Source organism: Myxine glutinosa, chromosome 1 (genome assembly GCF_964187855.1).
Source record: "Myxine glutinosa chromosome 1, kmMyxGlut1.1, whole genome shotgun sequence".
NCBI classification, from domain to species: domain Eukaryota; kingdom Metazoa; phylum Chordata; class Myxini; order Myxiniformes; family Myxinidae; genus Myxine; species Myxine glutinosa.
The window spans coordinates 58753541-58778251 of record NC_136261.1 but is presented as its reverse complement, the minus strand read 5'-3'; the positions used below and the strand labels follow the sequence as shown (position 1 = coordinate 58778251).

General features: G+C 46.4%; 1 protein-coding gene across 2 annotated transcripts in view; it reads left to right on the top strand.

Annotated features, from left to right (window-relative positions):
- Nucleotides 1-24711, top strand: part of NRDC (nardilysin convertase) — a 189807-nt gene that overhangs the window by 66541 nt on the left and 98555 nt on the right. For both annotated transcript variants that reach the window (XM_068111994.2, XM_078772235.1), the window contains exon 8: nucleotides 6160-6217. In XM_068111994.2, the coding sequence (XP_067968095.2) occupies nucleotides 6160-6217 (58 nt within the window). The remainder of the gene's footprint in view (nucleotides 1-6159; nucleotides 6218-24711) is intronic.

Here is a 24711-nt window from a genome sequence, read left to right as displayed (position 1 = left end):
TAACATCAGATGACTGTGCTTCTGGTGTTTGCTCTGTTTGTCTCTTAACACCACTTGTAGAGGGTTGGGGCTCACTAGGCTTGCTTTCTTTAGAGAACCACTCCCTACTAGCCTTAAACTCATCACCATCAGCACTACTTCCAGGCAAGTCTTTTATAAGGTCACCGTGCAGGAGCTTCGCTTTCTCACAGATAATGCCCTCAGAGATGGCAGCACCAACCAACTGTTTCTCATTTATCCAAACTAAGAGGAGTTTTTCCATCTCCTCCATAAACTTCGATCTCCTAGGGGTCAGAGTCGTAACACCTTTTGCCACATCAGCTGCTTTAATCACTTCCTTATTTTTCAAAATCGTACACACAGTCCATTTCGGCATCTCGAACATAGCAGCAAGATCCATCACACGCATACCGCCCTCATGCTTAGCGATAAGTTGTTTCTTCACCTCAATTGTCGCTCTCACCGCCTTCCTCTTATTCTTATTGCTATCACTGCTCTTCTTAGGTGCCATGGTGAATGGGTAAGGGTTATCTTCAAAGAAAAAAAGCACAAATCAAGGTGAAAACACGAGGTAAACTAGCGACGAACACACGAGAGATGCTGCCAGAACTAGTACAACCGACGAACTGAAGGAACAAAGCGACTTCCGGGTTGTGCATGCGGGAGCAGGCATGGGTGATGCTGCGCGAAGATGCGCGGGAAATATGAACGACGCTCGCGGCGGGAAATATGAACGACGCTAACGCTATGTTGGCGGTTCGGTTATAGAAATACATTCGGAATTAGGGACAAAATTTTCTCGAATTTACGGTTCGGAATTAGAGTAGTTCGAGATGAGGGGCGTTCGGAATTAGGGGTCACTACTGTATATTGTTACGGTTTTCCGCCGCCCTTCTTACCCTTACCAAGGGGGGATTAAGTCCCTTGTTCTTTCTGGGCCTGGCGTAACCGAGAGACTTGAAACGCCTCTTCCGGGCAAACGCAAGGTAGGGTTTCGGGACCAAGTCTCGCTTGTACCTAAATACCTGCGCCGCCACGGAAGCGGGGAAGCAAGCCTCGCACAAGCCACGTGTAATTTGAGTACACCGAGCGGATTGCGTACCACGTGGTCTGTGCAGTCACCATTGATATTGGACCCCGATTAGAGCGGTTTTACTCGTACCACGCTTAGTCAATGATGGAAAACACAAGAACAATCGAATGGAAGGAAGAACACAGGTTTAATCATTATTCCCAATATTATGTACAATGATCGGTAGAAGCAGAGACACAGAGCAGAACTTAAGCAGTCTTATTATAAAACCCAGACACGGGCCCGTTCACACTCACACAGGGAAATTGCAGGCAGGATGATGTTCAGGCCAAACGCGCCGACTTGGTCGTCCAGGAACGGCCCCGTCCGGCTCTCCTCGGTCACAACACGTCGCGTGATGATGGCAAGCAGGCGGTGGAAGGATCCTCGTAGCCCTCGAACAAAAGGCAGATGATGAGGCAGGAAGGCGGGAAGGAATGTACGCGTCTCTCGGCGCGGCTGGCGGTTCCACAGCGCGTTTAACAACCAGCGCGCTATCACTCGCGTAACCCAATGCACTATAGCGGCTCGGCTTCAAGCTCAACCGAGCGTCACTTTAATAGGAGCGTGTATCTTTGTTCATGCGCGTCATTCTCCGATCTCGTATCTCTCAAGCTCGACTGCTGACCGCGCTCCTTCAACTCCTCCTCTCTCCTGTAACTCACCGCACTGCTCTCCTGACCGTCAACTGCTCCTGGTGGCTTTGCGCAACGGTTATATCAACATGGCCTGAGCCTTCTCGAACGTTCCCACCACGCCCTGTGATGCAGTGCTGCAGCCGCACCCTCTGAGCTCTGATTGGCGGCTCGCGCTTACCGTCAGCTTCTTCGCCGCCCTCATTCGGTCCCGACCCGACCCTCCAGGCCGGCCTCATGTTAATTCGCGCCAAAAAGCCAAAGGCAGCACAAAGAGGCATAAGAGGCATAAGGCAATGGTGGCGGGATAAGGCAATGGAAGTACGAGAAGGACCTACTCTCATTACTCTACTCAACGCAAAACTAACACAGGAAAAGGATTATGCTCACAAATACTAAGACATAACTGCACTATCGCGAGGCTACATGTTGTTTGTGTGACTAACTATGAGGGGGAAATTTAACCTTTATTGTGCAAAACTCAAAACCGCAACAATACATATATATATATATATATATATATATATATATATATATATATATATATATATATATATATATATATGATTATATATATATATATATATATATATATATATATATATATATATATATATATATATATATATATATATATATATATATACATACATACAAACATACATACATACATACAAACATACATCACCCATTCTTCCACCTCCTCTAATTTTTCCTTTACCTCCTTTATTTCCCGGTGCGTCTCCTCAATTTCGTCCTCTAACGCCACTTTAACCGTTTCTATGTGCGTCCTCACCTCTCGGTCCTTCGTCTCCATTACTTCTGTCACCTCGTCCAACCTCGTTGTCAGTCCCTCACGTACCATCTGACATTGCCTCTTCGTCGCTATCAAGTCGTCCTTGATGACTCTTAGTGTCGCTTTTAACCCTCCGAGTACCGCAGTGTTCTTTTCTACTTGATCCACTAGTTCTTTTTGTCCCACCGTCAGCTGCTCTATTCCCTGCGTCAGGTCCTCTATGCCCCCCTGTAACCTAGCCGTATTATTCCTCACCTCTTTCTCCATACGCTTCTCACCTTGCTTTACCTCCTCGCGTACCCCCGAGACCTCCTCGCGTACCCCCGAGACCTCCTCGCTTACACCTCGTCGTATCTCCTCCTTAATCTCCTCCATCTCTTTTGTAGATGCCACCCTCATCTGTCCCAATTCATCCCTCTGAGCATCCAATTTACCTTCTAACCCGATTTTCACCTCCTCTATCTGCTCTCCCATTTGTTTAATTTATTGGGCGGATTGCTCCCCTATTTCCCGCAATTTCTTTTCCATCTTGTTTTCTAATCCCTCGAACCCATTTTTCACCCCCTCTATCTGATTCTCCTGGGCAGCCATTCTATTTTCCACCCCCGTTAACCCATGTTTCACCCCTTCTATCCCATTGTCTAACCCCTCAAATTTCTTGTCTAACCCCTCACATTTCTTGTCTAACCCCTTAAAATTATTGTCTAACTTCCCAATTTGGGCACTGGTACCCCTCGCTTCGTCCCTCATTGCCCCCATCATTCTGTTTTCCATTTTTTCACTATCAGCCCTCACTTCGTCCCTTATTCGCTCACCCATTTTGTCCATAAGGGCCCCCATTTGTAGCAAAAAAAGGTTCGAATCCACTGGTGCTGCTACGGTCACGGGCGCCGCTAAATTTGTTGCCGCTACACCCACGTGCGCGAGGACGCCATTTTGCGCGCCTGACACCTCCTCAACCACCTCCTCCTTGCTCTCCTCCATTTCTTCCCTCTGATCATGGGTTACCCCTAACCCCTCTTCTAGTTCCCCCACCGGCATCCGATCGCCTTGACTAGCCATGGCGCGATTTCAAAGTTCGGGTTTTTTAAAACAAAACAAATTTCGGCAGCTCGTAATTTTGAGCGCGTTAAGCACGCTTCGGGTCCGATCCCACTCCTGACACCAATTGTTACGGATACGGAGGACGGCTCTCCCGTTAGCAAGGGGTGATTAGCCCCTTGTCCTGTTAAGCTGGCCGTCTCCCCGTTCCTGGTACTCGTAACGCTATCCCACGGGATGGAACGGATCAGGGTTATGGGCCCAGGCTTTATCCCGAATACATTTATCCGTCCCTCCGCAGACTAGGGAGACAAGTACCGCTCGAACCCCGCTTTGGATGGTCTAGTTAATTGCCGAGCGGTTTTTAGCAACCCGACGTTCGAGCCATTAGCATTACCAAAGACTAACCCGATTCTCAAACGTTGGCCGAGTCGCGCCACGTGCACTCAATATGGAAACCTCTAAAGCGACCGAAAGAGCATGAAGAAGTAAAAACAAAGTAGGGAATAACAAGATTTATTACTATTTATACACACTAAGCAGAAAGGAAAAGAAAGATGATTTATAAGGCAATTGAAGGAGCAGGAGACATAGTGCAATGATTAGCTTATATATGGCAGTCTTAATTAATACCCCAAGACAACATGAAAGACGGACAAACGGGCACACTTACACGGGGGAATTGATGGCAGGAATCGCTGGAGGGAGGAGAAGGTCCAAGCCGATGGCAGGGCAGGAAAGGTCCGGGCAATTCCACACCATCGAGGTCCACGTTCCGTGCTCGAAGCGAGCAGCAGCTGGCAGCTCCGCGTCTCCACAGCCGGCAGCTCCGCGTCTCCACAGCCGGCAATAGGGCCTAGAGGGTCTCGGCGTATTGCTCAGTATCAGCACCCCCTCACGTCTCGTTCTCTCTTGGCTGCTTTAGCTGGATCGCGCATCTGCCGCACCTCTCCCTCACTCTTCCTCGGACCTCAATCTTCTCCAAAAAGCTCATCTGCTCATCTCCTTGGGGAGCATCCCACGGCGGGTTATATAGGCCCCGCCCTTCACCCTTTGCGAACCTCCCCCAAGCGTTCTCTCTCCACCCTCTCAGGCCAAACCCCTCGTTCTGGGTTGGATGAGCGGGGCCGACTTACTCCTCCCCTCTATGACGAGGTGGAGACCCGCCTTTCTTCTTCGTCGTTACCTCATGCGTAATGGAGGAAAATGCAGCAAAGTGCCTAAAGAGTCAATTGCAGCAAAGTGGCAAACCTGGCACTTGGAAGCTGCCATGGGGCGTCGGAGGGCCTACTCTTATTTAATTCGGTGCAATGAAGAGTCAAACTAGTGGGAAACACATCCTTAACCTACAGAGAATAAGGGACTAACTATTTAAAAGGATATATGGTGTCCTGTGTGTAGGTTTATGAAATTAACTAAGAGGACGAGCTTCGACCTTTCTTTACATTACGAGGGTCAGTTACACACAACAAAACCATACTTCTCACATTCGTTACACTTTCTCAAAATCGTTACACTTCTCAAATTCGTTAGACTTCTCAAATTCGTTGCAATATACATGTATATATATATATATATATATTATATATAATGTATATATATATATATACACAAAGAATTAAGTTAAGCACCCCTACACAAAGAATTAAGTTAAGCACCCCCTAATCCTGTCCTGAACCTGAACCCCCTCGAGCACGTTTGGGACATGTTGGGACGACAAATTGCGAAGATGGTCCCTCCAATAGCCAATCTGGATGAATTGGAACGTGCATTACATCGGGAATGGAACAACCTGCCACAGCAACGCATACGACGGCTTACAGGGTCTATGAGACGTAGGGTTGAGTCAGTGATCCGATCACGTGGGTCCTACACACGTTATTGACGCAAAGATCGCTAGAGGTCTTCTCAGAACAATGACTGTACGTTAGAAAACATAAACGTCATCCACACTGTCCGTGATGGACCTATAGCTCCATACTTAAATTGAGGTGAAAATATGCCTAAAATTCCCAAAAAATTTCACCTTAAATTATTCAGAATAAAATATTGAAAACGGCATGATTGTTATGTTTTTATGTGACCATAATATCACTTCTCCAGAAAATATAGCAATATCATGGGTATATTACACTGTTTTGACGACAACAAACTTGTAATGTGCGAGGTTGTAAAAAAACGGGGGGGGTGCTTAACTTAATTCTTTGTGTATATATATTATATATATTGCCATGGTATTGTCACGTAATTGAAATTCCCTATTTATTCTCCCTTTCGTCCCTTTTTGTCACTTTTCTGTTTGTTTCAGTGGTGCTACACTGGAGTCAAATAAGCTAACATGTGCAGTGATACTTCCTTGTGTAAATTTAATATCCCACCATATTCATTTCCATCCTTTGTACTGCTGCTCTGCTTATCCTTCGTGTAGATAATCCCTTTATCCCAATGAGTGTTTTCACCAGAGAACTATGAGGTAACTTTAGGTTTTGCTGAAGTTTGGCTTGCCAAATTTGAGTGTACTTTCTTCCCGGATAAGTGTTTTGGCTATGTTCATTTTGTTTTGCCTCCTATTGCTTTGCTTAATTTTATTCATCAACATTGCCTTTCTTCTCCAGACTCCCTTGATCAGCTGGAATGTCTGGTGACGAAGATATTCTCAGCAATTCCTCAGAAGTATGTGGGCTTTTATTGCAAGACTAATTGACGACTGACTAAACGTAATCTCTCTGTAATTTCTTATTTTTTAGATGTCTAGTTAAACGTAATCTATATTTAGTGAAACATAATCAATATCTAATTTATAATTTAATTTATATCTAATTAAATGTAATGTACATCTAATTTCCAATGTAATCTATATCTAATTTCTTGTTGAATCCCTGCCTAATTAAATGTTGTTATGTAATAATAATAATAATAATAATTCATTTATTTTGTATAGCGCTTTTCATGAAGCCCAAAGGCGCTTTATAATATGTAATTATAATGTAATCTATGTCTACTAAAACATAATCTTTATCGAATTTAAACATAATCTATATTTAATTTCTAATTTAATATAAATCTAATTTCTAATTTAATATATTTCTAATTTAATCTATATCTAATTTCGAATTTAATCTTTATCTAATTTCGAATTTAATCTATATCTAATTTCTAATTAAATCTCTATCCAATTTCTAATTTCATCGATATCTAATTTCTAATTTTATTTAATTTCTAATTTAATCTCTGTCTAATTTCTAATTAAATGTAATCTATATATAATTTCTAATGTAATCTATATCTAAATAAATGTAATCTATATCTAATTTCTAATTTAATCCATGCCTAATTAAATGTTATTGATATCTAATTCTAATTTAATCTATGTCTAATTAAACGTAATCTATATCTAATTTAAACATGATCTATATCTAATTTCTAATTTAATCTATATCTTAATTTCTAATTTTATCTATTTCTAATTTCTAATTTAATCCATATCTAATTTCGAATTTAATCTATATCTAATTTCTAATTGAATCTATATCCAATTTCTAATTTAATCTATATCCAATTTATAATTTTTTTTTTTTTGTATACAAGATTGACGCTTGTGTAAGAGCTAACATTAATCACAAAAAAAACAAACGGACATATAAAACAAAATTAAAGGGAGCGGGAGACAAGATGGGGAGAGAGGGGGAAGGACACAAACACAACATTTGAAAGCAGGGACATCAAGAGAAATGTGGGAGGGAGAAGGCTTGGGGGGAGGTGGGAGAGGTATAAAACATATGGATACTGCAAGGACTTCCAGGAAAGAAGTTGGAATTTCAAAAAAGTGGATCTGGGGTGAATTAACGGGGGTAGAAAAGATCAAGGTTTTGGATGGGAGAAGATAAGAGATGGTTGTGAACAGCTGTTTTATAGACCTGGAGGGAGGAGTGGGATTGAAGAGAGTGAAGGAGTTTGTTCCAGAGGTGGGAGTAAAGAGGAATGAAAGAATGAAGGTGAGCAGAGAGTCTTGATTTTGGCAATTTCACCAGAAGAGGGTTGCTGGCAGATCTTGTGTGACCTGTAGGAATATTTGGGGGACAGAGCACAGACAGCACTGGGGGAGCTAGGCCGGAGAGGAGTCTGTAGAAGACAGAAAGACCACCTACCTGCCTGCGGTGAGTGAGTGAAAGGCCCTCAGAGTTAGCTTCATCACGGGAGATTCCAATGATTCTGAAAGCTTTGGTTTCAACAGCATGAAGCCGAGCTTGGTGTGAGGCAGGCGCACCAGCCCAGAGGGGAGAGCGGTATGCCATTGAGTTGTGTATGAAATCCTTGTATGTGGTGAGGAGCTCAGGTGTGCCAAGGCAGGACTTCCCACGACGGAGGATGCCCAGTTGGCGACTGGCTTTGGGGGCCATCTTGGAAATTTGGTTTTCCCTGGAAAGATCATGGCAGATGGTGAGACTCAAAAGCTTGAGTGACAGAACTTCTTCAAGAGGATTGTTGAGAAAGTAGATGGGAGGGTAGTCCTGTCGGTCTTTTTGGAGAGACATAGCAAGAGTGTGAGATTTGTCAGGATTGAAAGACATGTTCCACTTGTTTGACCAGTCTGTGATTTTGTCCAGGTCTGCAGAGAGTGAGGAGGCTCCAGACTGCCGATGTGAGGAATGAGGTATGGAGCGGCAGAGTGGCGTCATCAGCAAAGGGATAGAGAGGATTTTCCAGAGAGTCGGAGGGATCATTGATGAAGACCAGAAAAAGCACGGGGCCCAGAACACTGCTTTGGGGAACTCCAGCCTGAACAGGAAGGAGAGATGAGAGAAATCCATTCAGGGCCACACGTTGACTACGACCAGAGAGGAAGTCTGCAAGCCATGCATGGAGATTTCCATGGATACCATAGGAGGAGAGTTTGGTGAGCAGAGCGGGGTGCCAGACCGTATCGAAGGCACCTGCTATGTCAAGGGAGACTTCTCTGATTTCCTGTTTGGCATTGGGGACCACCATCCATTGTTGAGACAGCAGAAGCAGCATGTCCAGAGTAGAGTGACCTGGTCTGAAACCAAATTGATGATCAGAGATCAAGCCATTTGAGAAGAGGAAAGATTTGATATCCGAAGCAATGATGGATTCCATGACTTTGCTGATAATTGGGAGAAGGCTGATTGGTCATGAGGAGCAGAGGGTGTGAGCAGCAGAGCAGGATATTAGGACCCGTGGGCTGATGCCGTCTAATCCAGTTGCAGAATCAGAGTCGAGGTTTGACAGAAACTTCTACACCTTGTCAGGATAGAAGGACACAGAGTCCAGGAGCAGCTGGGTATGACTGAGTAACGTGGGTGCAGAGAGAGACGGGTTTGGGACACGCGATTTTGAGGCAAACACAGAGTTGAGGCATTCAGCTTTTTCATGTGCGGAGTCAGCTGTGTAGCCGTTTGAGGTAAGGGAGGGGACAGAGGGGGAACAAACACCAGAAAAATATTTGACCAGACACCACCAGGATTTGGAAGACGGAGACAGGTTTGATAGTTCAGTCTTGAGAGTAGAGAAATAGTGTTTCCTGGGTCTCCTGAGGGTAGACACACACTTGTTCTGGGCTTTGTGAAAGGAAATGAGATTGCCTTCCGTTGGATTTGCCTTCCTGGAGGTGAAGTCAAGTTGTTTCACGGCAACTGCGTCACCACAAGAGTCCGTGTAACATGGACTAGAGGAAGGGTATGACAAGTGAAGACGAGATGGGATAAATCTGTGCATGAGAGAGAGCGATTTACCCTGGAAGGATTCCCAGGATGAGTTAATGTCAGAGGCAGTCGAGATGGGAGACCAGTCCAGATGGTTGATGGCTGCTTGAAGACCGTGCTGGTTGGCCTGAGTGAAATGCCAGACTCGTCAACGCTGAGGAGGCTCTCTGAGAATGGCCAGAGAGATGTCCACTTTAACAAGCATATGGTCAGATGAACCAATTGGAGCAGAAGAAGAGCAGCAGACATTTGCAGGGAAGTTTGTCATAACCAAGTCTCGAAGAGAAGATGCTCCGTTGACTGAGATCCGGGTTGGGAAATTGGCAGATTGTGTCAGTCCCAGGTCGTCGCAGAAGTCCTTTGCTGAGGTGGCATGGCTCGAGTGAGAGGTACCCACACCCAGCCAGTTGGCATGATGACAGTTGAAATCACCACATATGAGGAAGAGAGAGTTGGGATGAGTAGATAGAAGTTGGTCCATGTTATCAGACAGCCAGATGTCGATGGAGTTATCACTGTTTGGTGGATGGTACAACACACATATGAACAAAAAGGGGAGCGAAGGGGAAGCTGTTGCCAGAGGTACTCCTGGGGGTGAGATGGAGAGAGGGCAGTGCATGGAGAGTGAGGAAGAGAGTTTTTGATAAAGATAGCAACCCCACCTCCACGACGAAGCTCAGGTCTATCATACCGCAGGAGGGTGTAACCAGGGAGAGATATTAAGGAATCAAAGACATCTTGAAGGAGGAATGTTTCTGTTAAGCAGATCAAGTCTGGTTTGTCAGAAGCAACCTGTGTCGAGAGATCAATCAGGTTTGAGCGAGACCCCGGATGTTTGAGGTCCATACCTTTAAGGAAGAGGAAGGGGGAGCTTCGGATACATGACAAGAGAGGGGAGGGGTAGGGTAAGATGATGAAGAAGAGGAATAGGAGGACGAGGAGGTAGGGAGAGCTGTTGATAGTGTGTCGGAGATTTCAGAAGAGCTAGGAGAAAGGGAAGGATGAGGAGGACAAAAGGTTTGAATGTGATTGGATGAGGCACAGTGAGGTGCTGTTTGAGTGGGGGGGGGGGGGGGGGGCAGAGTGAGGAAGAAGGTTGGAAGAGATGGAGGTAAGAGTTAGAAGGGAGAGGAAGTGGGGAGGAGGACACTTTGAGGAGGAGGGGTGAGAAGGGACAATTAGAGAAAAATGGAGGGTGGGGAGATTTGAAGGGGAGAGGTGAGTTGGGAATTTAGGAGAGGTTGGGGGAGTTTGAGAGGGGAGGGGTGAGGGGGGAGATTTGAAGCGGAAGGGTTAGGGGGAAGTTTAGGAGGGGAGGGTGGAGGTGAAGGGGGAGTTTAGGAGGGGAGGGGTGAGGGGGCAGTTTAGGAGGGGAGGGGTGAGTTTGGATTTTAGAAAGTGTTGGACAATTCATGGAAAACGAACATTTATTGCAAAATGAGTTTCTTGTGATTTTAGAGTCAGAGATCCGTTTGAAAACGTTGGAGGAGGGGTGGAATGCAGGTGAGTTTAGGGATGTAGAAAGGCAGAACTGTAAAAGATTGAATTTTTGTTTGAAGTGGAGATTTGGTGAGCAAATCGAAGACAAGCTTTTAAAGAAGAAGAAGAAAAGTATGTTATAACATACAACAGAATACAAATAGGTGATTCTGTCCGTCTGTCCGGGGGTGTGGCTTAGTCCGTTTGCAGAGTAGCTCCACCCATAGCTCCACCCATTCTTGGAGAGGCTTCATGTAAACAAATATCCACCATTTTATTACCTCGAATGGCTTTGAGGCCTGTTTAGTTAGGCCCATGCTGTCTTTCTCTCTCACACAGGTTTATTTCAATTCTAATTCGATATATCATTTCATTTTTAACAGTCACTAACATAGTGTTAGACTCGGTTGAAAAAAAACGGGAAGAGAATCCCAAGAAAGTTTCCGTTTATAGAACAAATGATTTCTCAAAGGCCTGTAAACTAAAGCCCATTCATTGAGAGTCACCCTCACGATTTTATCTCGAATTCACCATCTGATTTAATTTTTATCGATGGTTTTAGACTCGGTGTCAGAAATAATTGAGAACATTCACGCACACACGGGAAATTGCCGAGATATATTTATAAAAATCGCACCACGATGATACACGAAAATACAGCGCCTAAAATAACATTCGGGGAAAATGTCGACATATATTAAAAATTCCCTTTTTCTTTTCCGTTAAGATATATTACTTTTACCTTTTATGAGAGTCGGCACAAAAACGACGTATATATCTTCGTTCTTTCTTATTTCATTCAACATTATTATCCGGAAGTAAAATATGTTTCAGGAAATTACCGAGAGATATTTCTTCGTTTTTTTTTTATTAGTTATGTGCGCATACACTTTAAATAGGTTTATTTGAAATCTTTAAGTTTCACAATGTAATTTACTTGCCATTTGTCATTTGATAATTACGAGACACTTCCTCTTGAGGATCGTGACAATTCATGCGTTGCGTGGAAACTTCCATTTCCAAAATGAATGCGACGGTCGATGAAGAACGCAGACTTGAACAGGATGCAGCAAGAAAACGAATGAGACGGGCGAACGAGTCCGTCGACGAACATCAATGCAGACTTGAACAGGATGTAGCAAGAACCGCACAGAGACCGCACGAGACGGGAGAACCGCACAGAATGCTGCTGCAACAACGATGAGGAGGTTTGGAGAGGAGCGAGGGGTTGGAGAGCGGGGTGCTAGCGGTTGGAGAGTGAGGAGCGAGGGGTTGGAGAGTGAGGAGCAAGGAGTTGGAGAGTGAGGGCCGATTGGAGCAGAGAGTGAGGGCCGATTGGAGCGGCGAGTGAGGGGCGATTGGAGCGGAGAGTGAGGGCCGATTGGAGCGGAGAGGAGTGTGAGGAGGTATTGGAGAGGAGTGTGAGGAGGTATTGGAGAGGAGTGTGAGGAGGTATTGGAGAGGAGTGTGAGGGGTTGGAGAGGAGTGTGAGGGGTTGGAGAGGAGTGTGAGGGGTTGGAGAGGAGTGTGAGGGGTTGGAGAGGAGTGTGAGGGGTTGGAGAGGAGTGTGAGGGGTTGGAGAGGAGTGTGAGGGGTTGGAGAGGAGTGTGAGGGGTTGGAGAGGAGTGTGAGGGGTTGGAGAGGAGTGTGAGGGGTTGGAGAGGAGTGTGAGGGGTTGGAGAGGAGTGTGAGGGGTTGGAGAGGAGTGTGAGGGGTTGGAGAGGAGTGTGAGGGGTTGGAGAGGAGTGTGAGGGGTTGGTGAGGAGTGAGGGGTTGTAGAGGAGTGCGAGGAGGTATTGGAGAGGAGTGCGAGGAGGTATTGGAGAGGAGTGCGAGGAGGTATTGGAGAGGTGTGCGAGGAGGTATTGGAGAGGAGTGCGAGGAGGTATTGGAGAGGAGTGCGAGGAGGTATTGGAGAGGAGTGCGAGGAGGTATTGGAGAGGAGTGCGAGGAGGTATTGGAGAGGAGTGCGAGGAGGTATTGGAGAGGAGTGCGAGGAGGTATTGGAGAGGAGTGCGAGGAGGTATTGGAGAGGAGTGCGAGGAGGTATTGGAGAGGAGTGCGAGGAGGTATTGGAGAGGAGTGCGAGGGGGTATTGGAGAGGAGTGCGAGGAGGTATTGGAGAGGAGTGCGAGGAGGTATTGGAGAGGAGTGCGAGGAGGTATTGGAGAGGTGTGCGAGGAGGTATTGGAGAGGAGTGCGAGGAGGTATTGGAGAGGAGTGCGAGGAGGTATTGGAGAGGAGTGCGAGGAGGTATTGGAGAGGAGTGCGAGGAGGTATTGGAGAGGAGTGCGAGGAGGTATTGGAGAGGAGTGCGAGGAGGTATTGGAGAGGCGTGCGAGGAGGTGTTGGAGAGGAGTGCGAGGAGGTATTGGAGAGGTGTGCGAGGAGGTGTTGGAGAGGTGTGCGAGGAGGTGTTGGAGAGGAGTGCGAGGAGGTGTTGGAGAGGATTGCGAGGAGGTGTTGGAGAGGATTGCGAGGAGGTGTTGGAGAGGAGTGCGAGGAGGTGTTGGAGAGGCGTGCGAGGAGGTGTTGGAGAGGCGTGCGAGGAGGTGTTGGAGAGTGAGGAGCAATTGGAGAGGAGAGTGAGGAGCGATTGGAGAGGCGAGTGAGGCGCGATTGGAGAAGAGAGTGAGGCGCGATTGGAGAGGCGAGTGAGGCGCGATTGGAGGGGAGTATGAGGAATTGAAGATGAGTGTGAGGGATTTTTTTTTTTTTTTTTGTATACAGAGTCGAGGCTCGTGAAAGAGCTAACATTTATCAAACAAACAAATCAAACAAACAAGCAAACAAAGTATATAAAAAGGTGAGCGGTCGACAAGATGGGGAGAGAAGGGGAGGAAGCAGACAAACACAACATTTGAGGGCAGGGACATCGGGAGATGTGTGGGAGGCAGAGGGCCTGGGGGGAGGCAGAATAGGTATAAAACGCAAGGACACCAAGGACTTCCAGGAAAGAAGACAAAAGTCACCTCAAAAAAGTGGATTTGTGGTGAAATTAGCGGGGGTAGAAAAGATCAAGCTTTTGGATTGGGGAAGATAAGAGATGGTGGTGAACAGCCGTTTTAAAGACCTGGAGGGAGGAGTGGGAATGGAGAGAGTGAGGGAGTTTGTTCCAGAGGCAGGAGAAAAGAGGAATGAAGGAGTGAAGGTGAGCAGAGAGTCTTGATTTTGGTAGTTTAACCATAAGAGGGTTGCAGGCAGATCTTGTGCGACCAGCAGGAATATTTGGGGGACAGTGCCCAGAGAGAGCTGGGGGAGCAAGGCCGGAGAGGAGTCGGTAGAAGACGGAAAGACCACCAACCTGCTTGCGGTGAGTAAGTGAAAGACCCTCGGAGATAGCGTCATCGCGGGAGATTCCAATGATTCTGAACGCTTTGGTTTCAACAGCGTGAAGACGAGCTAGGTGTGAGGCAGGAGCACCAGCCCAGAGGGGAGAGCAGTATTCCATTGAGCTGCGGATGAAAGCCTTGTATGTGGTGAGGAGCTCAGGTGTGCCAAGGAAGGACTTCGCACGACGGAGGATGCCCAGTCGGCGACTGGCTTTGGAGGCCAGCTTGGAAATGTGGTTTTCCCAGGAAGGATCATGGCAGATAGTGAGACCCAAAAGATTGAGTGACAGAACTTCTTGGAGAGGATTATTCAGAAAGTAGATGGGAGGGTTGTCCAGTCGGTCTTTTCGGAGAGACATCGTAAGAGTGTGAGATTTGTCAGGATTGAAAGACATGTTCCACTTGTTTGCCCAGTCTGTGATTTTGTCCAGGTCTGCAGAGAGTGAGGAGGCTGCAGACTGCCGATCTGAGGGATGAGGTATGGAGCGGCAGAGAGTGGAGTCATCAGCAAAGAGATAGAGAGGATTTTCAAGAGAGTCAGAAAGATCATTGATGAAGACCAGAAAAAGCACAGGGCCCAGAACACTGCCTTGGGGAACTCCAGCCTGAACAGGAAGAGGAGATGAGAGAAACCCATTCAGGGCCACACGTTGACTACGACCAGAGAGGAAGTCCGCCAGCCATGCGTGGAGATTTCCATGGATACCAAAGGAGGAGAGTTTGGTGAGCAGAGCGGGGTGCCAGACCGTATCGAAGGCACGTGATATGTCGAGGGAGACAGCTCTAATTTCCTGTTTGGCATTGAGGACCTCCATCCATTGTTGAGACAGCAGAAGCAGCATGTCCAGAGTAGAGTGACCTGGTCTGAAACCAATTTGATGATCAGAGATCAAGCCATTGGAGAAGAGGAAAGATTTCATATCCGAAGCAATGATGGATTCCATGACTTTGCTGATAATTGGGAGGAGGCTGATTTGTCTGTAGTTGCTAGGATCTGTTTTTGCACCTTTTTGTGCAAAGCGGTGACGTTGGCTGATTTCCAAGCAGATGGCAGTTGACCTTGAGCAAAAGAGAGGGTGAAGAGAACAGAGAGAGGGAGTGAAAGAGCGGAAGAACAGGATTTTAGGACCCGTGGGCTGATGCCATCAGGTCCAGTTGCAGAATCAGAGTCGAGGGTTGACAGAAACTTTTCCACCTTGTCAGGAGGAAAGGACACGGAGTCCAGGAGCAGCTGGGTACGACTGGGTACGGTGGGTACAGAGAGGGATGGGTTTGGGATACAAGATTTAGAGGCAAACACAGAGTTGAGGCATTCAGCTTTTTCACGTGCGGAGTCAGCTGTGTAGCCGATTGAGGTAAGGGAGGGGATGGAGGGGGAACAAACACCAGAAACAGATTTGACCAGACGCCACCAGGATTTGGAAGAGGGAGACAGATAAGAGAGTTCGGTCTTGAAAACGGAGAGATATTGTTTCCTGGCTCTCCTGAGGGTGGACACACACTTGTTTCGGGCTTTGTGAAAGGAAATGAGATTTCCTTCCGTTGGATTTGCTTTCCAGGAGACGAAAGCAAGTTGTTTCTGGGCAACAGCCTCACCACAAGAATCCGTGTACCATGGTCGGGAGGAAGGGTATGACAACTGAAGACGAGATGGGATAAATCTGTGCATGAGAGAGAGCAATTTACTCTGGAAGAATTCCCAGGATGAGTTGATGTCAGAGGTGGTAGAGATGGGAGACCAGTCCAGATGATTGATGGCTGCTTGAAGACCGTGCCAGTTGGCCTGAGTGAAATGCCAGACTAGTCAACGCTGAGGAGGCTCCCTGAGAATGGTCAGAGAGATGTCCACTTTAACAAGCACATGATCAGATGAGCCGATTGGAGCAGAAGAAGAGCAGCAGACATTTTCAGGGAAGTTAGTCATAACCAAGTCCAGTAGAGAAGATGCTCCGTTGACTGAGATCCGGGTCGGGAAATTGACAGATTGTGTCAGTCCCAGTGAGTCGCAGAAGTCCTTTGCTGAGGAGCCATGGCTGGTGAGAGAGGTACCCACACCCAGCCAACTGGCATGGTGACAATTGAAATCACCACATATGAGGAAGAGAGAGTTAGGATGAGTAGACAGAAGTTGGTCCATATCAGACAGCGAGATGTAGATGGAGTCATCACTGTTTGGTGGACGGTACAACACACATATGAACAAGAGGTGGGAGCGAAGGGGAAGCCGTAGCCAGAGGTATTCCTGGGGGTGAGGTGGAGAGAGTGCAATGCAGGGCGAGTGAGGAAGAGAGTTTTTGATAAAGATAGCAACCCCACCTCCAGGACGAGGCTCAGGTCTATTATACCGGAGGAGGGAGTAACCCGGGAGAGATACTAAGGAATCAGAGACATCATGAAGGAAGAAAGTTTCTGTTGAGCAGATCACGTCTGGTTTGACAGAAGCAACCTGTATGGAGAGATCAGTTGAGTTTGAACGAAGGCCCCGGATGTTTGAGGTTCATACCGTTAATGAAGAGGAAGGGGGAGCATCGGGTACAGAACAGGGGGGAGGAGGGGTAGGGTAAGATGTGGAAGAGGTGGAAGAGGTAGGGAGAGCTGTTGAAGGTGTGTCAGAGATTTCAGAATAGCTCGGAGAAAGGGAAGGATGGGGCGGACAAAAGGTTTGATGGTGATTGGGTGAGGCACAGTGAGGTGTTATTTGAGGAGGGGAAGAGCGAGGCAGAAGGTTGGGGGAGATGGAGGTGAGAGTTGGAAGGGGGAAGAAGCGGGGAGGACGCTTTGAGGAGGGGGAGTGAGAGGGGGGAAATTGAGAAGAAATGAGGGTGGGGAGATTTGAAGGGGAGGGGCGAGGGGGGAGTTTAGGAGGGAAGGGACAATGGGAGGGATTTGAAAGGGATGGGATATGGGGGAGATTTGGAGGGGAGGGGAGAGGGGGGAGTCTAGGAGGGGAGGGGCGAGGGGGAGTCTTGGAGGGGAGGGGTGTGGGGGGAGTTTAGGAGAGAAGGGGCAAGGGGGGAGATTTGAAAGGGATGGGTGATGGGGAGGATTAGGAGGGGGAAGGTTTGATGGTGATTGGGTGAGGCACAGTGAGGTGTTATTTGAGGAGGGGGAAGAGCGAGGCAGAAGGTTGGGGGAGATGGAGGTGAGAGTTGGAAGGGGGAAGAAGCGGGGAGGACGCTTTGAGGAGGGGGAGTGAGAGGGGGGAAATTGAGAAGAAATGAGGGTGGGGAGTGGCAAGGGGGAAGATTTGGAGGGGAGGGGTGATGGGGAAGATTTGGATGGGAGGGGTTATGGGGAAGATTTGGAGGGGAGGGGTGAGATTGGATTTTAGAAAGTGTACGATTAATGGGAAACGAACATTTATTGCAAAATGAGTTTCTTGTGACCTTCGAGTCAAAAATACGTTTAAGGACGCTGGAGGGAGGATGGAGTGCAGGAGAGTTTAGGGAATGTAGAAAAGAGGCACTGAAAGAGATGGAATTTTTTTTTGGGATGAATAGATTTGGTGAGCAAGTCGAAAGCAGCCTTTTGAAGAAGAAGATGAAAAAGGTGTTATAATATACGACGGAATACTGAACTTGAGGGGAAAGTGTAAACATTTTAAGGTTTCCAGTAATAACTGTTATTACAGTAACAGTAATAACAGTGAACGTCGTTCGAAGAACGAACGAACGAATAAGAACGAAGAAACGAATGAGAACAAAGAATAAGAACAGAGAAGGAAATGTTTTTTTTTTGAGTTGATTTTAAACAAGGAAGTAGGCTATGGGGTGAAAAGACTGGGAAAAGCAGAGAACGAAAGTTATTGGAGCACAAACGACGGACCGCTGAGAGGAAAACAAAGCCTCAAGGTTGGACACTGTACAAGGCCTCAAAAGACACGACACGATTTAACACGATTTTCTATACAGGTATGAAAGATTTGCACCGAAAATCTTCCTCGGGACACACGATACGTACAACAACAACACAACATGCATTTTAAAGGCCATTTTCCCTGTTAGAGCGGGGGTTAGCCTTGCGGTCCCCATGACAATCTTCTCCATTTTGCCCTATTTTCTGCATCTCTCCTTGTTAACCCCCTTGCCCGCATTTCTTCTTCCACGATCTTTAGCCAAGTCTTTCTCGGTCTTCCCCGTCTTCTACTTCCTTCTACATTCATTTCCATCACCCTTCTCAACCAGTCACTTTCATCCTTCCTCAACACATGACCAAACCATCGCAACCTGTTCCTCTTCACAGCATCAATCACAGGCTCTATTCCCATCATCTTTTGCAATTCATCATTTGTCTTCCTCTCTCTCAACGATACTCCGCACATCCGTCGAACCATTCGCATTTCCACCCTTTCCAAACTTCGTTGCTGCTCTACGTTCATTACCCATGTCTCGCTCCCATAAATCATAACACTTCTCACACATGCAGCATACACCTTTCCCTTCAGCTTCAACGACACTCCCCTCATCATCAGCACGCCACTCAATTCCCGAAACTTCTTCCATGCACATCTCACTCGAGCAACCGTTGCCGAGTCTGATCCACCTTCTCCATTCAGCATGTCTCCGAGGTAGCAAAATGTTTTCACACCTTCCAGCTTCACGCCGTCTCCAAGATCCAACTCAACATTTCCTCCATCTGCAGCTCCCTCTGTGCACACCTTACATTTGAATGTAGTTGCCACACTGGTTAATGACCCTCTCAGACTACTACATTTCTGATGAACCCACTCAGCGCACATTGTACACTGAATGGAGTTCACTCCGACACCCTTCCTACACACAGCACAGGGCCACTTCCCAGTTATTTCCACCTCACCACATGCTTTACCACTTACCATCAACTTCGTCTTTCCGATATTCACCTTCAGACCTTTTGTCTCCATACATTCCTTCCACGTGTTCATCTTTTCCTTCAGTCCATCCATACTTTCCGCAATCAACACCAGATCATCTGCATACAACAACTCCCACGGTAAACCCTCATTTACGTTCTGAGCCAGCACCTCCATCACAGCTACAAATAGTAGTGGACTTAGTACCGACCCCTGATGCACTCCCACCTTCACCTCAAACTCACCACTGTTCCCGTCCTTCGTCCTTACAGCTGTGCGCGCTCTTTTGTACATTGCCATCACTACTCTGATCAACCATTCCTCCACTCCTAACTTCCTCATTGCCCATGTCAATACTTTGCGTGGAACCCGATCGAATGCTTTCTCCAGATCAACAAACCCGAGAAACAACTTCTTCCTCTTCTCCATGTACTTCTCCTGCAACTGCCTCACAATGAAAAGCGCATCTGTCGTTCCTCTTCCTGGCGTGAATCCAAACTGCATTTCGTCGATCTTCACTTTCTTCCTTATCCTCCTCTCCAACGCCCTTTCCAATACCTTAATTCCATGCTCCAATAACTTTATCGCTCGGTACGAGCCACACTCCAGAGGGTCACCTTTCCCCTTGTATAGAGGGACGAGGGTACTCAGTTACCACCCACTGGAATGCGGCCTTCTTTCACCACCAGATTACAGATCTCTGTCATTCTCTTCACACCCCAACTTCCTGCTGCCTTCAACATATCTCCCACAACTCCCGTCGGCCCTCCCGCTTTTCTACCCTTCATTGCTTTTATCGCTTCCTCAACTTCCTTCTCAGTTATCTTCTCTGCCGGTCCTAAAACTGGGTTACTCTCTATGTTGCCATCCCATTCATTCTCTGTATTCAACAGCATTTCCATATATCTTTTCCGTCTTCCTTTAATTCCATCTGGGTCGACAACGATTTGTCCCACTTCATCCTTCAAGCAACTCACCCCCATCACATCACACCTCTCTTTCGCTATCTGCTTTGCAATCCTGAATACTGCTTTCTGACCCTCTTCCGAATCCAAGCGTTGTCCGAACATTTTCCTACATGCCTCCTGCGCCTTTGCTACCTCTTTCTTTGCAGCCTTCCTGGCTGCCTTATAACTTTCATGCTCTGCTGTTTCTGCTCCCGTACCCTTCGCCTTCTGCCACTCCTTGAACTTCTTCCTCTTCTCATCAATCCTCTTTCCAACTTCATCATCCCACCACCATGTTTCCGAGTGCCTCGGTGGTCCTTTTGTCCATCCACATACCTCACCAACGGCTCCCAACAGACTAGCTTTCATTGACATCCAACCACTTTCAAGCTCAACCACATCATCCTCGACCCTACTCAGCCTCTCTTTTAATGCCTTCCTTACTGTCACCTCTTTCAACCTCCACACCTTCATTCTCGGTTGGTACTTCACCCGCTGAGCTCTCCTCGCACCTTCACCCTTATGTCGCAGACAACCAAGTGGTGCTCTGAAACAGCCTCCTCCCCCGGGATCACCTTTGTGTCCCAGAGGTGCCCCCTATCTCGCCTACGCACCATCAGGTAGTCAATGGTTGTCGTCGACCCACCTGACGTGTATGTAACAAGCTTATTATCCTCTTTCTGGAACTGAGTATTACAAATCAACAAATCAGCTCCATCAGCAAACTCCAAAATCCTTTCACCTTCTCAATTTCTCACACCATATCCGTAACCCCCATGAACTCCGTCAAAACCATCCATGCTCCTTCCCACATGTCCATTTAGGTCTCCTCCTACCACAACAACTTCCTCATCTTTCACGTTTTCCATCAGCTTCTCTTTCGCACACCAGAACTTGTCCTTCTCTTCATCGCTTCGACCAACCTGCGGAGCATATCCCGAGATGACGTTCACCAAGAGCTTTCCAATCATCATTTTCACCATCATCAACCTATCACTTACTCTATTCACACTCACCACACTGTCTACAAACTCCTCAGAAAACAGGACACCAACACCATTCATGCCCTCCGGGCACCCTTGCCACATAAACTTGTATTTCTGTCCCTGCCTACCCTTCACCATTCTCACACCACTTCCCTTCCATCTTGTCTCTTGCACACAACATATGTCCACTCTTCTTCTGACCAATACTTCCACCACTTCTCCTGATCTCCCTGTCATTGTCCCTACATTCCATGACCCAAACCTCAGAAACCGATCTCCACTTCGGGCTGTACCCTGCCCACATGTAGTTGTAATTGTCATGGTTCTCTTTTTGAGGCAATGTTTTTATGGCCGGATGCCCTTCCTGACGCCAACCCTCTTAGTCGCCTCTTACGACACGCAGGGATACGGCATACCTATTCTTATCCAGGGTACACACTGGGAATATATAACCACCTTTAGAGGCCATTTTTCCCTGCAAAGCGGGGGTTGGCCTTTTTCGGGCACCGTGGTTGTTGTTGTTTTTTTTGGTCCCCTTTTTGAAGCAATGTTTTTCGGCCGGATGCCCTTCCTGACGCCGACCATTTTTGTCGCCTTTTACGACAAACAGGGAATTACCAGTGAACTGGTACTCAATTAGCCGACCTCGGAAGGATGACAGGCTGAGTCAACCCCCCTGGCGTTAATTCAGCGATCGACCGGGATTCGAACCCATGATCCTAGGATCCCAAGCTGGTACCCTGACCGCTAAGCCAACACCAGCCAACACCAACACGTACCACACGATACGTACAACACCATAAAATAAATACAGTTATAACGAAAATACAAATGGGAACAATTACTTAACTTCGATTTCGATGGAGAGTGTGGACAGCTGCGAATAAACGAAAACCTCTCCGGCAAGACCGGAAGCGGAAGTCAAAGGTGTGTGAGGAGTGTGAGGGGTTGGAGAGGAGTGTGAGGGATTGGAGAGGAGTGTGAGGGATTGGAGAGGAGTGTGAGGGGTTGGAGAGGAGTGTGAGGGGTTGGAGAGGATTGTGAGGGGTTGGAGAGGAGTGTGAGGGGTTGGAGAGGAGTGTGAGGGGTTGGAGAGGAGTGTGAGGGGTTGTAGAGGAGTGTGAGAGGTTGGCGAGGAGTGTGAGGGGTTGGCGAGGAGTGTGAGGGGTTGGAGAGGAGTGTGAGGGGTTGGAGAGGAGTGTGAGGAGTTGGAGAGGAGTGTGAGGGGTTGGAGAGGAGTGTGAGGGGTTGGAGAGGAGTGTGAGGGGTTGGAGAGGAGTGTGAGGGGTTGGAGAGGAGTGTGAGGGGTTGGAGAGGAGTGTGAGGGGTTGGAGAGGAGTGTGAGGGGTTGGAGAGGAGTGTGAGGAGGTATTGGAGAGGAGTGTGAGGAGGTATTGGAGAGGAGTGTGAGGAGGTATTGGAGAGGAGTGTGAGGAGGTATTGGAGAGGAGTGTGAGGAGGTATTGGAGAGGAGTGCGAGGAGGTATTGGAGAGGAGTGCGAGGAGGTATTGGAGAGGAGTGCGAGGAGGTATTGGAGAGGAGTGCGAGGAGGTATTGGAGGAGTGCGAGGAGGTATTGGAGAGGAGTGCGAGGAGGTATTGGAGAGGAGTGCGAGGAGGTATTGGAGAGGAGTGCGAGGAGGTATTGGAGAGGAGTGCGAGGAGGTATTGGAGAGGAGTGCGAGGAGGTATTGGAGAGGAGTGTGAGGAGGTATTGGAGAGGACTGTGAGGAGGTATTGGAGAGGACTGTGAGGAGGTATTGGAGAGGAGTGTGAGGAGGAGTTGCATTGGATAGGAGTGAGGGGTGACCTATTATGTGAAATAAATAAATTGTGTTCATTACACCATTTTAACCATTTTGTAAAATTTAATGTGCAGCATGTAAATCAAGATGTCCAAATGTCACACACGTCCATACCCATGGGATTCCCACGGGTGACCCCACTTGTACAAATATAATATACAAAGTTGAAACATTTAAAAACTGAACCGTGAAAACTATCTGGGGAATTTACTTAAATGAGGGCACGAAGGATACCTAAGGGGGATTAAAGAATCCAAGACAGAAGAACAGGACAGGACAGGTTCAAAAGCAGGAACACAAGAATAGGAGATTGACAGCCAGGAGAGCAGAGAACGAAGGAACAGGGAGGTGTATAAGCAATTGTGTTAGTACGGTAGGAGGGGCCTAGTTTTTAAAATCTTTGTTAATTTTCTTTTTTTGAAGGTTAGGTGAAAGTGAGAAGTTGAAAGTTTGTTTTATTTTTATTTTTTATTATTATTATTCTTTTTTGTATGCAAGATCGAGGCTCGTTGTAAGAGCTAACCATTGATTACAAAAAGACAAACTGACACATAAAACATAAAACATATGGAGAGTAGGGACATCAGGAGATCTGTGGGAGGGAGCGGGCTTGAGGGGGAGAAGGCATGGGAAGGGAAGGGGGGGGGGGAGTTGAAGAAGAAAGGGGAGAAAAGTTGAAGGAGTATGGTGAAAACTAATATTGGAAAGGTGTCGGTTGGAGAGGATTGAGTTATGAAGGAAGGAGAGAAAAAAAAACCGGTGGAGCGAAACACGTGGTCACGATCGGTGGAGAGGAAGCCACGGGGAGAGAAGGAAATAAAGTTTTTTTTTTTGTTTGTTTTTTTTAATTAAATTAAGACTTTAAACAAAGGGTGAGATGTTCGGAGGAAGTATGGGTTGAAAAGACAGACAAAGGAAAAAGCAATACAGTGAGAGAACGAAAGTAACTGGACAAAAAACGGCTGTTGAGGAGACTGGGAAGCCTCGAGGGACCAGGCCTGAAAACACAGCAGGAACAACCGACTATTACACACAGGTATGCACGATTTACACTGATATCTTACTAGAAACACACAGTAGACAGATACACAGTAAAATAAAAATACAGTTTTGACATAAATACAAACGGGAAAGACACTTTACTTTGATAGTGTGGGTAGCTTGGAAAAACACAACCTCGCCGGCAAAACCGGAAGTGGAAGTCATAATTATTTTAATTAGAAAGCTAAGCCCTAATTTAATCTATTTCTAATTTCTAATTTAATCTATATCTAATTTCTAATTTAATCTATATCTAATTTCTAATTTAATCTATATCTGATTTATAATATAATCTATATCTAATTTTGAATTGAATCGATATCTAATTTTGAATTTAATCTAATTTCTAATTTAATCTATATCTAATTTTTAATTTAATCGAATTTCTAATTTAATCTATATCTAATTTTAAATTTAATCTTCAGTATATCTGATTTTTAAATTATTTTTTATCTAATTAAATGTAATTTATATCTAATTACCCTCGCCTGAGGAGAGGGTATTGCATTTGAGTCAGTTTGTATGTTTGTCTGTTTGTTTGTTTGTTTGTTTGTCCGCACAGAATAAATATGATTTTCTCTGCAACCGTTGGTCCGATTGACAGGAAATTTTCACCATAGGTGCAACACCACCTGCAGAATTTTTTTAGGATAATTATGACGTCATAGGTCACGTGGTTCAGCCGCCATCTTGGAAAAATCGAAAAACTTTGCACCTGTATATCTCGCTGAATAGAAAAAAATTGAGACATGGCTCATTGTAAAGAACTCTCCATGGGGAATAAAATATGTTCATGATGATGTCATAGGTGCCTCCATTATGACATCATAATTCGACAAGTACAAAACTTAATCCTATCAAGATGAAATTTCTTGAGCGCCATGTCGGCATAAACTGGTGGAGAAAAAATAATAATGATGACGTCATCAGTCACGTGGTTCGGCCGCCATATTTGTTTTAACACAAAAGCCTTAAAAACCACTGAAAATACATCCTGGCGAGGGTTTGCAATCTCTGATTGCT